The sequence below is a fragment of the Syngnathus acus genome, chromosome 10 (genome assembly GCF_901709675.1).
Source record: "Syngnathus acus chromosome 10, fSynAcu1.2, whole genome shotgun sequence".
In the NCBI taxonomy this organism is placed as follows: domain Eukaryota; kingdom Metazoa; phylum Chordata; class Actinopteri; order Syngnathiformes; family Syngnathidae; genus Syngnathus; species Syngnathus acus.
The window spans coordinates 16,328,561-16,342,283 of NC_051095.1; the positions used below are offsets into that span (position 1 = coordinate 16,328,561).

General features: G+C 43.9%; 1 protein-coding gene across 10 annotated transcripts in view; it reads left to right on the forward strand.

The window, feature by feature from the left end:
- Positions 1-13,723, forward strand: part of LOC119128674 (protocadherin alpha-C2-like) — a 152,471-nt gene that overhangs the window by 35,024 nt on the left and 103,724 nt on the right. Inside the window, exon 1 of one of the 10 annotated variants that reach the window (XM_037261350.1) lies at positions 21-3,108. The exons of 6 other annotated variants lie outside the window; for them this stretch is intronic. In XM_037261350.1, coding sequence (XP_037117245.1) covers positions 748-3,108 — 2,361 coding nt within the window. In that variant the 5' untranslated portion in view covers positions 21-747. Of the gene's footprint in view, positions 1-20; positions 3,109-3,707; positions 6,435-7,810; positions 10,243-11,020; positions 13,584-13,723 lie in introns of those variants that run through there. 3 more of the 10 variants (XM_037261353.1, XM_037261348.1, XM_037261351.1) reach the window with 3 other exon arrangements.

A 13,723-nucleotide genomic window follows, 5' to 3' on the forward strand; every position in this document is an offset into this window, starting at 1 on the left:
TTGCGTCACATGTTCACTATTGTGTATACTTAACATTGAAATGAGCCGTAACATTTTTGATATAAACTTAAGGGACAAATCATTCGGTTTATTTTCTTGCTAAAGGGATCCAGCAGAATAGATGTCAAAATCACATCTCATAAGGCAAAGGGAAGGAATTTAAAAAAAAAGTTGAGCTCTACTCTTGATTTTGAATGATTCGCAGGTTGAATTTGTAAGATTTGTCTAAGTATATTGTATAATGTCATTTTAAATCAGCACTCCGCCATATGTTTCTCATGCATTATGAATACAATAAAGCGATAAATCAGATAAATATTGTCACGTTAAATTAAGAATACATGAAAATAGGATGGGGGAAGGAACTGACATTTTTTAATTTTGAAGTCACGTGTACACTGCAGAATGTTTTGCATCGTTGTAGTGTATCAGAACTTTGCTGCATCTTTCAAATTCTCGTTTGGCCTCCTCTTCTGTTCTGCAGTGTGGTACTGAGTCGCCAGGTGTCAGTGTGAGGACACGTACTATTTTGTTGATCACGTGACTTCACGTAGGAAACTGCTGTTCTGCCCACCACCTCTTGATAACATTCGCGCTGGCTGATCTCTGTCTGCCTATTCAGTGTCAATTGTCTCGCTGTCCTTATTTCTCAGGCAGTTGGATTCGTGGAATAATATTTTTATGCACAAACAAATTGTAGTTTACTTACTCAAGGGCAACTGATTTTCTTAGAATGGACCTGCAGTGATGTTTTTTTGCATCAGCATGGAACAAAGAGGCGCGCAGGATTGGGTGAGACGCTGTTTTCTCTGGTGCGTGGCTGCGGTGCTTTTGTGCAGCGTGACTTCGGCGCAACTAAGATACTCCATCTCCGAGGAGATCGATGGAGGAACTGTGGTTGGGAATGTTGCAAAAGACCTCGGATTGGATAGAAATACGCTGAAAGAGCGCAAATTTCGGATTGTTTCAAGTACTGCGGAGCCTCTTTTCCACGTGAGTCAGACCGACGGCGTCCTTTACGTCAGCAGGAAGATCGACAGGGAAAAGGAGTGCCCGCAAAGCAGTACGTGTTTGATCAACTTAAAAACCGTGCTCGAAAATCCACTTGAGGTCCACTATGTTGGAGTGGAGGTGCTGGATGTAAACGACCATTCGCCCAGTTTTCCCGAGGAAGAAACAAAGCTAGATATTTCAGAGTCAGTGTTGCCTGGTGCAAGATTTCAGCTGCCGGCTTCTAAGGATGGAGACACTGGTCAGTTTTCTGTTCAGCAATATAAACTGAGTGACAATGATCATTTTCGTTTGGAAGTTAAAGACAAAGGAAAAGATGGAAAAATTCCTATACTGGTTGTGAAAAAATCTTTAGACAGGGAAAAAACAGGGCATCTATCATTAGTGTTAACTGCACTGGATGGAGGTAAACCTCAGAAAACCGGTGAAATTAATATTTCAATAAATGTGATAGATGTGAATGACAATGTTCCTGTTTTCTCCCAAGACGTTTATTCTGTGACACTGAATGAAAACGCTGTAATTGGAACAACCGTTATACAAGTAAATGCAACTGATTTAGATGAAGGCCCAAATGGAGAAGTAATTTATTCCTTTAGCAAGAATAATCAAAATATAATGCATTTGTTCGACATATTCGCAAATACTGGTGAGATTGTGGTGAAAGGTCTAATAAATTATGAGGATAATGACATGTTTGAAATTGAAATCCAAGCATCAGATAAAGGTCTTGCACCACTAACAACAGAAAAAAGTGTCATCATCAAGATAGTTGACGTTAATGACAATGCACCTGAAATTGAAGTGACGTCATTTTCCAGTTCCATTCCTGAAGATTCCAGACCTGGAACAACAGTTGCTCTAATTAATGTGAACGATTTTGATTCTGGCCTCAATGGAAAAGTAATTTGCTCCATAAATGAGGATGTTCCTTTTACTTTGTCACCGTCATTACAAGACAAAATGTTTTCTTTAGTGACCAAATCACCTTTAGACAGGGAGAAAAGGTCCCACTATGATATAACAGTAGTTGCAAGAGATGCCGGTCAACCTGCACTCTCGTCTCAAAAGACAATCAGTGTTTTCATTTCAGATGTGAACGATAACAGTCCCGAGTTTTCAGCCAGTCCTTACACTTTCTATGTCACCGAGGGCAACGATGCAGGCACCGCCATCTTTTCTGTCAAAGCCTTTGATCAAGATGACAATGAGAATGCTGTCGTTTCATATCACATTCTCAGAAATGATAACACACTGTCTTCATTTTTAAGTATAAATAGTGAAAATGGACACATATCAGCCCTAAAAAGTTTTGACTTTGAGACGCTGAAAAGTTTCCAGTTCCAAGTGGTGGCCCGAGATGGTGGAAGTCCTCCGCTGAGCAGCAACGTGACAGTGAAGGTGTTCATTCTGGATCAGAACGACAACGCTCCAGTCATCCTGTATCCGGTCAGCTCCAACGGTTCTTCCCAAGGTGTGGAGGAGATTCCCCGCAACATCAAAGCGGGAGACTTGGTGACCAAAGTGCGAGCCTACGATGCCGACATCGGCTATAACGGCTGGTTGCTTTTTTCGCTGCAGCGAGTCAGCGACCACAGTCTGTTTTCTTTGGACCGCTACACGGGCCAGATCAGAACACTTCGCTCCTTGACGGAGACGGACGAGGCTGAGCATCGCCTGGTCGTCCTGGTCAAAGACAACGGCAACGTGTCGCTCTCGGCGACGGCTACGGTGACCGTCAAACTCGTGGAGCCCAAAGAGGCTTTTGCGGCTTCTGACGTGAAAAGTGCAGCCACGGTGGAAGAGGAGGACAATGTGACTTTTTACCTGATGATCACTTTGGGCTCGGTGACGCTCCTTTTTGTCATCAGCATTGTGGTGCTGATTGCCATGCAGTGCTCCAAATCCACCGAGTACACTTCCAAATATCTGCAAGAAACCAATTATGATGGCACGCTGTGTCACAGCATTCAGTACAGATCGGGAGACAAACGTTACATGTTAGTTGGACCCCGAATGAGTATCGGCTCCACCATAGTACCGGGCAGCCATGCCAACACGCTGGTGCTCCCTGACAGGAGACATACTTCTGGCGAGGTAAGGTTTTTTTCACTTGCAGCGTTTTTCATGGCATTGCTTCATTGCTTTTTGGATTGCTATAAATCCACTTGGTCATGCTCTTCATAGAGTCATGGATGCGTGTTGGTAAAATTAACATGATTAGACAGTGGTATAAATACAAATGTCTTTCCGCAATGAGTTGACTCCCGATTTGCGTATAGTGCTGAACTCTACTCTATTATGTACATATATTTTTTTGTTGTAAACAGAGATGTAGAATCTCTAGATGGAAGAATGTGGAGGATATAACTTGTTTGATAAGCAATACTTGCTGCTTAATGAGAAATGGTTCAAAAGTTTACATTCAAGTTGTTCGTAAAGGAAAATGTGTTTTTCCTTTTGCGGATTTACACAAATATCGTTCCCCTCAACTACAGTATTTCCTTGTTGGCCTCTTATATTGCATGCGTGGGTACATTAGTGTTTTGCTGCTACCACCCGATTAGGAAAATTTGAATGCGGTTTCATTTGCTGTCTTATAGTTTCAAAGAACATGCAAGTGTTTGAATTTGTCAAAGGATTTGTCTCCCTCTGTCTTTTTGTGTAGTTTCCAAATCGACTCGCTAATTTAGAGCGGAAGTGCTGTGCGTACTCCTGCAGAAAACAGTGCATTTAAATCATTTACAGCTTTTTGCTTGAGACGCGTTATTCATGATAGGATGATAGTATGTTACGTTTATTCGACAGTAGGGGTCAGCCTAGCCCAATATAATTTCGCGTCTAGCACTACTTTACGTCACGGTCCCTTTTCAGAGCCGACCACCTCGTTTGTGTTATTTCTCGAATGCTTCCTGGGCGGTGCAGTGTCGAAATTAACGATTGCAATTTTTATTCTCAAAGCCTTTTACTGGAACTGCTTAGTTATATTTTTGTGGCTTATTTAGAATTAGCACGCACTTGTCTTTTGTTGGACATAGCAAATCAGAAGGATAATTTGTCATCTGCACGGCATGGAACAAAGACGATGCGGAGGTAGGAGGGAGCGACGCTGGTGGCTGTCTTTGGTGCTTATTCTGTGCAATGGAGCATGTGCACAGCTCAGATATTCCATATCAGAGGAGGTTCAAGAGGGAACTGTGGTCGGGAACATAGCGAAGGATTTGGGGCTGGATAAGGGCGCCCTTAAAGGGCGAGGATACCGCATCGTGGCCGGCACAGCTGAGCCCTTTGTGGAGGTGAACCAGGACGACGGCATCTTATATGTCGCGAGGAGGATAGACAGAGAGGAGGCGTGTGAACGCATCAGCCCGTGTGTGATCAACCTGAAAACAGTGCTTGAAAATCCACTAGAGGTGCACTATGTTGCCGTGGAAATATTAGACATCAACGACCACTCACCTGTCTTTCTAGAAAAAGAAAAAAAGTTTGAAATATATGAGTCAGCTATGCCTGGAGCTCGGTTCCAGCTCCAAGCGGCACGAGACCCCGATGTGGGCCAGTTCTCCATTCAGCAATACAAACTCAGTCAAAATGAATATTTTCGTGTTGAGGTAAAAGACAGAGGCGAGGACCGTAAAGTGCCATTTTTAGTCCTGCTCAAGCAATTGGACAGAGAGACAACAGGGAGACAACGTCTGCGTCTGACAGCAGTAGACGGGGGGAAGCCCCCCAAGTCAGGCTCCATAGAATTAACTGTAGATGTCCTCGATGTGAATGATAACTCTCCTGTGTTTGACAAGGAAGTTTATTCAGCCTCCCTGAATGAAAACGTGCCAGTTGGCACTGTCGTGATTCAAGTAAATGCTACAGATATGGACCAAGGCGCAAATGGTGAAATAGTCTATTCATTTGGTAAGGAGGTGGATTTAAAAGTGATGGAGCTTTTCAGTATTGACTCAAGCACTGGTGAAATTAAAGTGATAGGCCACCTGGATTTTGAGGACAGCAAAAGCTATGAGATTGATATACATGCATCTGATAAAGGAACAGTTCCTTTGACAGCTGATAAGAGTGTCTTGATAACTGTCATTGATGTAAATGATAATGCGCCCGAAATAGAGGTGACGTCTTTTTCTAACTCCATAAAGGAAGATGCAAAGATAGGAACCACTGTAGCTCTGATTAGTGTCAGTGACTTAGACTCTGGAATTAATGGCAAAGTGCTGTGTGCCATCAAACAAGACGTTCCTTTTACTTTATCGCCATCTTTACAAGAAAACATGTACTCTGTAGTCACAAAATCCCAACTGGATCGGGAGCATGTTTCTCAATATGAGGTCACCATCACCGCAAAGGACACAAACGAGCCAGTGTTCTCAACCGAAAAGACCATGACTGTTGTTGTGTCAGATGTAAATGACAACAGTCCAGAATTTTCATACAGCCCTTATACATTTTATATTACTGAAAACAACACACCTGGAGCCTCTGTGTTTTCAGTGAAAGCTTCTGATAAGGATGAAGCTGACAATGCTCTCATTTCTTATCATATTGTCAGAGAAGGAAGTGCAGACACTAAATTGTTTTCATTTCTGAACATCAACCCAGAAACTGGGGAAGTAATGGCACTGAAAAGTTTTGACTTTGAGACATTGAAAAATTTCCAGTTCCAAGTGGTGGCCCTGGATGGTGGAAGTTCTCCACTGAGCAGCAACGTGACAGTGAAGGTGTTCATTCTGGATCAGAACGACAACGCTCCAGTCATCCTGTATCCAGTCAGCTCCAACGGTTCTGCTCAAGGTGTGGAGGAGATTCCCCGCAACATCAAAGCGGGAGACTTGGTGACCAAAGTCCGAGCCTACGACGCCGACATCGGCTATAACGGCTGGTTGCTCTTTTCGCTGCAGCGAGTCAGCGACCACAGTCTGTTTTCTTTGGACCGCTACACGGGCCAGATCAGAACACTTCGCTCCCTGACCGAGACGGACGAGACCGAGCACCGCCTGCTCATCCTGGTTAAAGACAACGGCAACGTGTCGCTCTCGGCGACGGCTACCGTGACCGTCAAACTCGTGGAGCCGAAAGAGGCTTTTGCGGCTTCCGACGTGAAAAGTGTGGCCACGGTGGACGAGGAGGACAATGTGACTTTTTACCTCATGATCACTTTGGGGTCGGTGTCGCTCCTTTTCGTCATCAGCATCATCGTGCTGATCGCCATGCAGTGCTCCAAATCCACCGAGTACACTTCCAAATACCTGCAAGAAACCAATTATGATGGCACGCTGTGTCACAGCATCCAGTACAGATCGGGAGACAAACGCTATATGTTAGTTGGATCCCGAATGAGTATTGGCTCCACCATAGTACCGGGCAGCCACGCCAACACGCTGGTGCTCCCTGACAGGAGAAACACTTCCGGGGAGGTAAGAATCATTAACGTATTACATTTTATTATGACTATGAGAGAATATGCCACATTAAAACAAAAGTTGGTTGATTGAATTGTAACCCAAATAACATTTTCTGACATTGCATGCGGCGGCTGGGTGGTGCACTGGTTAGCGCATCCGCCTCACAGTTCAGAGGTTGCGAGTTCGATTTCACTTTCTGTATGGACATTGCATGTTCTCCCCGGGCCTCCGTGGCTTTTCTGGTTTCCTTCTACATCCCCAAAACATGCTTGATAAGCTGATTGATCACTCCAAATTGCCCATAGGTGTGAGTGTGTGTGCAAATGTTTGTTTGTCTCTGTGTGCCCTGCGATTGGCTGGAAACTGCTTCAGGGTTTCCCCTGCCTACCGCCTGATGACTGCTGGGAAAGGCTCTAACCTGCCCGTGACCGCCGTGGGGTCGATCGGTATAGGAGATGGATGGATGGACATTGCATGCCAAAGTTGTGACATTTTGATCCTGATTAGCATGTTCAAGTTGTGGTGGAATTCAAAGGACGTAAGTAGTAAGTAGTGTTGTTTAAACGCTGAGAGGGAGTGGTGCTGTCCGTGGTGCTGAAGCCATACCATTGCTGAAGTCCTGCTTTTGCTTCGTGATTTTGCATTTGTTTGCAAAGAATAATACTGACTTAACTTGTGGTGTGAGTCCTTTATTTACAGTGTAGTACTTGCTTCACATGTTCACTATTGTGTATACTTAACATTGAAATGAGCCGTAACATTTTTGATATAAACTTAAGGGACAAATCATTCGGTTTATTTTCTTGCTAAAGGGATCCAGCAGAATAGATGTCAAAATCACATCTCATAAGGCAAAGGGAAGGAATTAAAAAAAAAAGTTGAGCTCTACTCTTGATTTTGAATGATTCGCAGGTTGAATTTGTAAGATTTGTCTAAGTATATTGTATAATGTCATTTTAAATCAGCACTCCGCCATATGTTTCTCATGCATTATGAATACAATAAAGCAATAAATCAGATAAATATTGTCACGTTAAATTAAGAATACATGAAAATAAGACGGGGTAAGGTAAGGAACTGACATTTTTTAATTTTGAAGTCACGTGTACACTGCAGAATGTTTTGCATCGTTGTAGTGTATCAGAACTTTGCTGCATCTTTCAAATTCTCGTTTGGCCTCCTCTTCTGTTCTGCAGTGTGGTACTGAGTCGCCAGGTGTCAGTGTGAGGACACGTACTATTTTGTTGATCACGTGACTTCACGTAGGCAACTGCTGTTCTGCCCACCACCTCTTGATAACATTCGCGCTGGCTGATCTCTGTCTGCCTATTCAGTGTCAATTGTCTCGCTGTCCTTATTTCTCAGGCGGTTGGATTCGTGGAATAATATTTTTATGCACAAACAAATTGTAGTTTACTTACTCAAGGGCAACTGATTTTCTTAGAATGGACCTGCAGTGATGTTTTTTTGCATCAGCATGGAACAAAGAGGCGCGCAGGATTGGGTGAGACGCTGTTTTCTCTGGTGCGTGGCTGCGGTGCTTTTGTGCAGCGTGACTTCGGCGCAACTAAGATACTCCATCTCCGAGGAGATCGATGGAGGAACTGTGGTTGGGAATGTTGCAAAAGACCTCGGATTGGATAGAAATACGCTGAAAGAGCGCAAATTTCGGATTGTTTCAAGTACTGCGGAGCCTCTTTTTCACGTGAGTCAGACCGACGGCGTCTTTTACGTCAGCAAGAAGATCGACAGGGAAAAGGAGTGCCCGCAAAGCAGTACATGTTTGATCAACTTAAAAACCGTGCTCGAAAACCCACTTGAGGTCCACTATGTTGGAGTGGAGGTGCTGGATGTAAACGACCATTCGCCCAGTTTTCCCGAGGAAGAAACAAAACTAGATATTTCAGAGTCAGTGTTGCCTGGCGCAAGATTCCAACTGCCGGCTTCTAAGGATGGAGACACTGGTCAGTTTTCTGTTCAGCAATATAAACTGAGTGACAATGATCATTTTCGTTTGGAAATTAAAGACAAAGGAAAAGATGGAAAAATTCCCATACTGGTTGTTAAAAAATCTCTAGACAGTGAAACAACAGGATATCATTCATTAATATTAACTGCGGTGGATGGAGGTAAACCTCCTAAAACAGGTGAAATGAATATTTCAATAAACGTGTTGGATGTTAATGATAATGCACCAATTTTCTCTAAAGATGTTTATTCTGTAATGCTCAACGAAAATGCCCCAATAGGAACAGCAGTTATAAAAGTGAATGCAACCGATTTAGATGAAGGCCCAAATGGAGAAGTAGTTTATTCTTTTAGCAAGAACAATCAAAATATAATAAATTTATTTGACATTGTGGTAAATACTGGTGAGATTGTTGTAAAAGGTCCTATAGACTATGAGGAAAATGACATGTTTGAAATTGAAATACAAGCATCAGATAAAGGCCCTGTTCCTCTAACGACAGAAAAAAGTGTTATCGTCAAGATAGTTGATGTCAATGACAATACACCTGTGATTGAAGTGACGTCATTTTCCAGTTTCATTCCTGAAGATTCCAGGCTTGGGACTACAGTTGCTCTAATTAGTGTAAACGATTTTGATTCTGGCCTCAATGGGAAAGTTATTTGCTCCATAAATAAGGATGTTCCATTTACTTTGTCTCCATCATTGCAAGACAAAATGTTTTCTTTAATGACCAAATCACCTTTAGACAGGGAGAAAAGGTCCCACTATGATATAACAGTAGTTGCAAGAGATGCCGGTCAACCTGCACTCTCATCTCAAAAGACAATCAGTGTTTGCATTTCAGACGTGAACGATAACAGTCCCGAGTTTTCATCCAGTCCTTACACTTTCTATGTCACCGAGGGCAACGATGCAGGCGCCGCCATCTTTTCTGTCAAAGCCTTTGATCAAGATGACAATGAGAATGCTATCGTTTCATATCACATTCTCAGAAATGATAACACGCTGTCTTCATTTTTAAGTATAAATAGTGAAAATGGACAGATCTCGGCCCTAAAAAGTTTTGACTTTGAGACGCTGAAAAGTTTCCAGTTCCAAGTGGTGGCCAGAGATGGTGGAAGTCCTCCACTGAGCAGCAACGTGACAGTGAAGGTGTTCATTCTGGATCAGAACGATAACGCTCCAGTCATCCTGTATCCAGTCAGCTCCAACGGTTCTGCCCAAGGTGTGGAGGAGATTCCCCGCAACATCAAAGCGGGAGACTTGGTGACCAAAGTCCGAGCCTACGACGCCGACATCGGCTATAACGGCTGGTTGCTCTTTTCGCTGCAGCGAGTCAGCGACCACAGTCTGTTTTCTTTGGACCGCTACACGGGCCAGATCAGAACACTTCGCTCCTTGACGGAGACGGACGAGGCCGAGCACCGCTTGCTCATCCTGGTCAAAGACAACGGCAACGTGTCGCTCTCGGCGACGGCTACTGTGACCGTCAAACTTGTGGAACCCAAAGAGGCTTTTGCAGCTTCCGACGTAAAAAGTGCGGCCACGGTGGATGAGGAGGACAATGTGACTTTTTACTTGATGATCACTTTGGGCTCGGTGTCGCTCCTTTTTGTCATCAGCATTGTGGTGCTGATCGCCATGCAGTGCTCCAAATCCACCGAGTACACTTCCAAATATCTGCAAGAAACCAATTATGATGGCACGCTGTGTCACAGCATTCAGTACAGATCGGGAGACAAACGCTACATGTTAGTTGGACCCCGAATGAGTATCGGCTCCACCATAGTACCGGGCAGCCACGCCAACACGCTGGTGCTCCCTGACAGGAGACATACTTCTGGCGAGGTAAGGTTTTTTTTTACTTGCAGTGTTTTTCATGGCATTGCTTCATTGCTTTTTGGATTGCTATAAATCCATTTGGTCATGCTCTTCATAGAATTATGGATGCGTGTTGGTAAAATTAACATGATTAGACAGTGGCATAAATACAAATGTCTTTCCTCAATGAGTTGACTCCCGATTTGCGTATAGTGCTGAACTCTACTCTGTTATGTACATATATTATTTTGTTGTAAACAGAGATGTAGAATCTCTAGATGGAAGAATGTGGACGATATAACTTGTTTTATAAGCAATACTTGCTGCCTAATGAGAAATGGTTCAAAAGTTTACATTCAAGTTGTTCGTAGATAAAAATGTGTTTTTCCTTTTGCGAATTTACACAAAAAGAACAGACTATCGTTTCCCCTCAACTACAGTATTTCCTTGTTGGCCTCTTATATTGCATGCGTGGGTACATTAGTGTTTTGCTGCTACCACCCGATTAGGAAAATTTGAATGCGGTTTCATTTGCTGTCTTATAGTTTCAAAGAACAACATGCAAGTGTTTGAATTTGTCAAAGGATTTGTCTCCCTCTGTCTTTTTGTGTAGTTTCCAAATCGACTCGTTAATTTAGAGCGGAAGTGCTGTGCGTACTCCTGCAGAAAACAGTGCATTTAAATCATTTACAGCTTTTTGCTTGAGACGCGTTATTCATGATAGGATGATAGTATGTTACGTTTATTCGACACTAGGGGTCAGCCTAGCCCAATATAATTAGGCGTCTAGCACTACTTTACGTCACGGTCCCTTTTCAGAGCCGACTACCTCGTTTGTGTTATTTCTCGAATGCTTCCTGGGCGGTGCAGTGTCGAAATTAGCGATTGCAATTTTTATTCTCAAAGCCTTTTACTGGAACTGCTTAGTTATATTTTTGTGGCTTATTTAGAATTAGCACGCACTTGTCTTTTGTTGGACATAGCAAATCAGAAGGATCATTTGTCATCTGCACGGCATGGAACAAAGACGATGCGGAGGTAGGAGGGAGCGACGCTGGTGGCTGTCTTTGGTGCTTATTCTGTGCAATGGAGCATGTGCACAGCTCAGATATTCCATATCAGAGGAGGTTCAAGAGGGAACTGTGGTCGGGAACATAGCGAAGGATTTGGGGCTGGATAAGGGTGCGCTTAAAGGGCGAGGATACCGCATCGTGGCCGGCACAGCTGAGCCCTTTGTGGAGGTGAACCAGGACGACGGCATCTTATATGTCGCGAGGAGGATAGACAGAGAGGAGGCGTGTGAACGCATCAGCCCTTGTGTGATCAACCTGAAAACAGTGCTTGAAAATCCACTAGAGGTGCACTATGTTGCCGTGGAAATATTAGACATCAACGACCACTCGCCTGTTTTTCTTGAAAAAGGAAAAAAGCTTGAAATATCTGAGTCAGCTATGCCTGGAGCTCGGTTCCAGCTCCAAGCGGCACGAGACCCCGATGTGGGCCAGTTTTCCATTCAGCAATACAAACTCAGTCAAAATGAATATTTTCGCGTTGAGGTAAAAGACAGAGGCGAGGACCGTAAAGTGCCATTTTTAGTCCTGCTCAAGCAATTGGACAGAGAGACAACAGGGAGACAACGTTTGCGTCTGACAGCAGTAGACGGGGGGAAGCCCCCCAAGTCAGGCTCCATAGAATTAACTGTAGATGTCCTCGATGTGAATGATAACTCTCCTGTGTTTGACAAGGAGGTTTATTCTGCCTCCCTGAATGAAAACGTGCCAGTTGGCACTGTCGTGATTCAAGTAAATGCGACAGATATGGACCAGGGCGCGAATGGTGAAATAGTCTATTCATTTGGTAAGGAGGTGGATTTAAAAGTGATGGAGTATTTCAGTATTGACTCAAACACTGGTGAAATTAAAGTGATAGGTCACCTTGATTTTGAGGACAGTAAAAGCTATGAGATTGATATACATGCGTCCGATAAAGGGCCAGTTCCTTTGACAGCTGATAAGAGTGTCTTGATAACTGTCATTGATGTAAATGATAATGCGCCTGAAATAGAGGTGACGTCTTTTTCTAACTCCATAAAGGAAGATGCAAAGATAGGAACCACTGTAGCTCTGATTAGTGTCAGTGACTTAGACTCTGGAATTAATGGCAAAGTGCTGTGTGCCATCAAACAAGACGTTCCTTTTACTTTATCGCCATCTTTACAAGAAAACATGTACTCTGTAGTCACAAAATCCCAACTGGATCGGGAGCATGTTTCTCAATATGAGGTCACCATCACCGCAAAGGACACACACGAGCCAGTGTTCTCAACCGAAAAGACCATAACTGTTGTCGTGTCAGATGTAAATGACAACAGTCCCGAATTTTCATCCAGCCCTTATACATTTTATATTACTGAAAACAACACACCTGGAGCCTCTGTGTTTTCAGTGAAAGCTTCTGATAAGGATGAAGCTGACAATGCTCTCATTTCTTATCATATTGTCAGAGAAGGAAATGCAGACACTAAATTGTTTTCATTTCTGAACATCAACCCAGAAACTGGGGAAGTAATGGCACTGAAAAGTTTTGACTTTGAGACATTGAAAAGTTTCCAGTTCCAAGTGGTGGCCAGGGATGGTGGAAGTCCTCCACTGAGCAGCAACGTGACAGTCAAGGTGTTCATTCTGGATCAGAACGACAATGCTCCAGTCATCCTGTATCCAGTCAGCTCCAACGGTTCTGCCCAAGGTGTGGAGGAGATTCCCCGCAACATCAAAGCGGGAGACTTGGTGACCAAAGTCCGAGCCTACGACGCCGACATCGGCTATAATGGGTGGTTGCTCTTTTCGCTGCAGCGAGTCAGCGACCACAGTCTGTTTTCTTTGGACCGCTACACGGGCCAGATCAGAACACTTCGCTCCTTGACGGAGACGGACGAGGCCGAGCACCGCTTGCTCATCCTGGTCAAAGACAATGGCAACGTGTCGCTCTCGGCGACGGCTACAGTGACCGTCAAACTCGTGGAGCCCAAAGAGGCTTTTGCGGCTTCCGACGTGAAAAGTGCGGCCACGGTGGATGAAGAGGACAATGTGACTTTTTACCTGATGATCACTTTGGGCTCGGTTTCGCTCCTTTTTGTCATCAGCATCATCGTGCTGATCGCCATGCAGTGCTCCAAATCCACCGAGTACACTTCCAAATATCTGCAAGAAACCAATTATGATGGCACGCTGTGTCACAGCATCCAGTACAGATCGGGAGAAAAACGCTACATGTTAGTTGGACCCAGAATGAGTATCGGCTCCACCATAGTACCGGGAAGCCACGCCAACACTCTGGTGCTCCCTGACAGGAGACACACTTCTGGCGAGGTAAGGCTCATTAACATATTACATTTTATTACAAATGTGAGAATAGATCACACATTTAAATGCAAGTTGCTTTAGTGAATTGTAACTAATTTGGCACATTCTGACACTGCCAAAGTTGTGACTTTCTGATCCTGGTGATC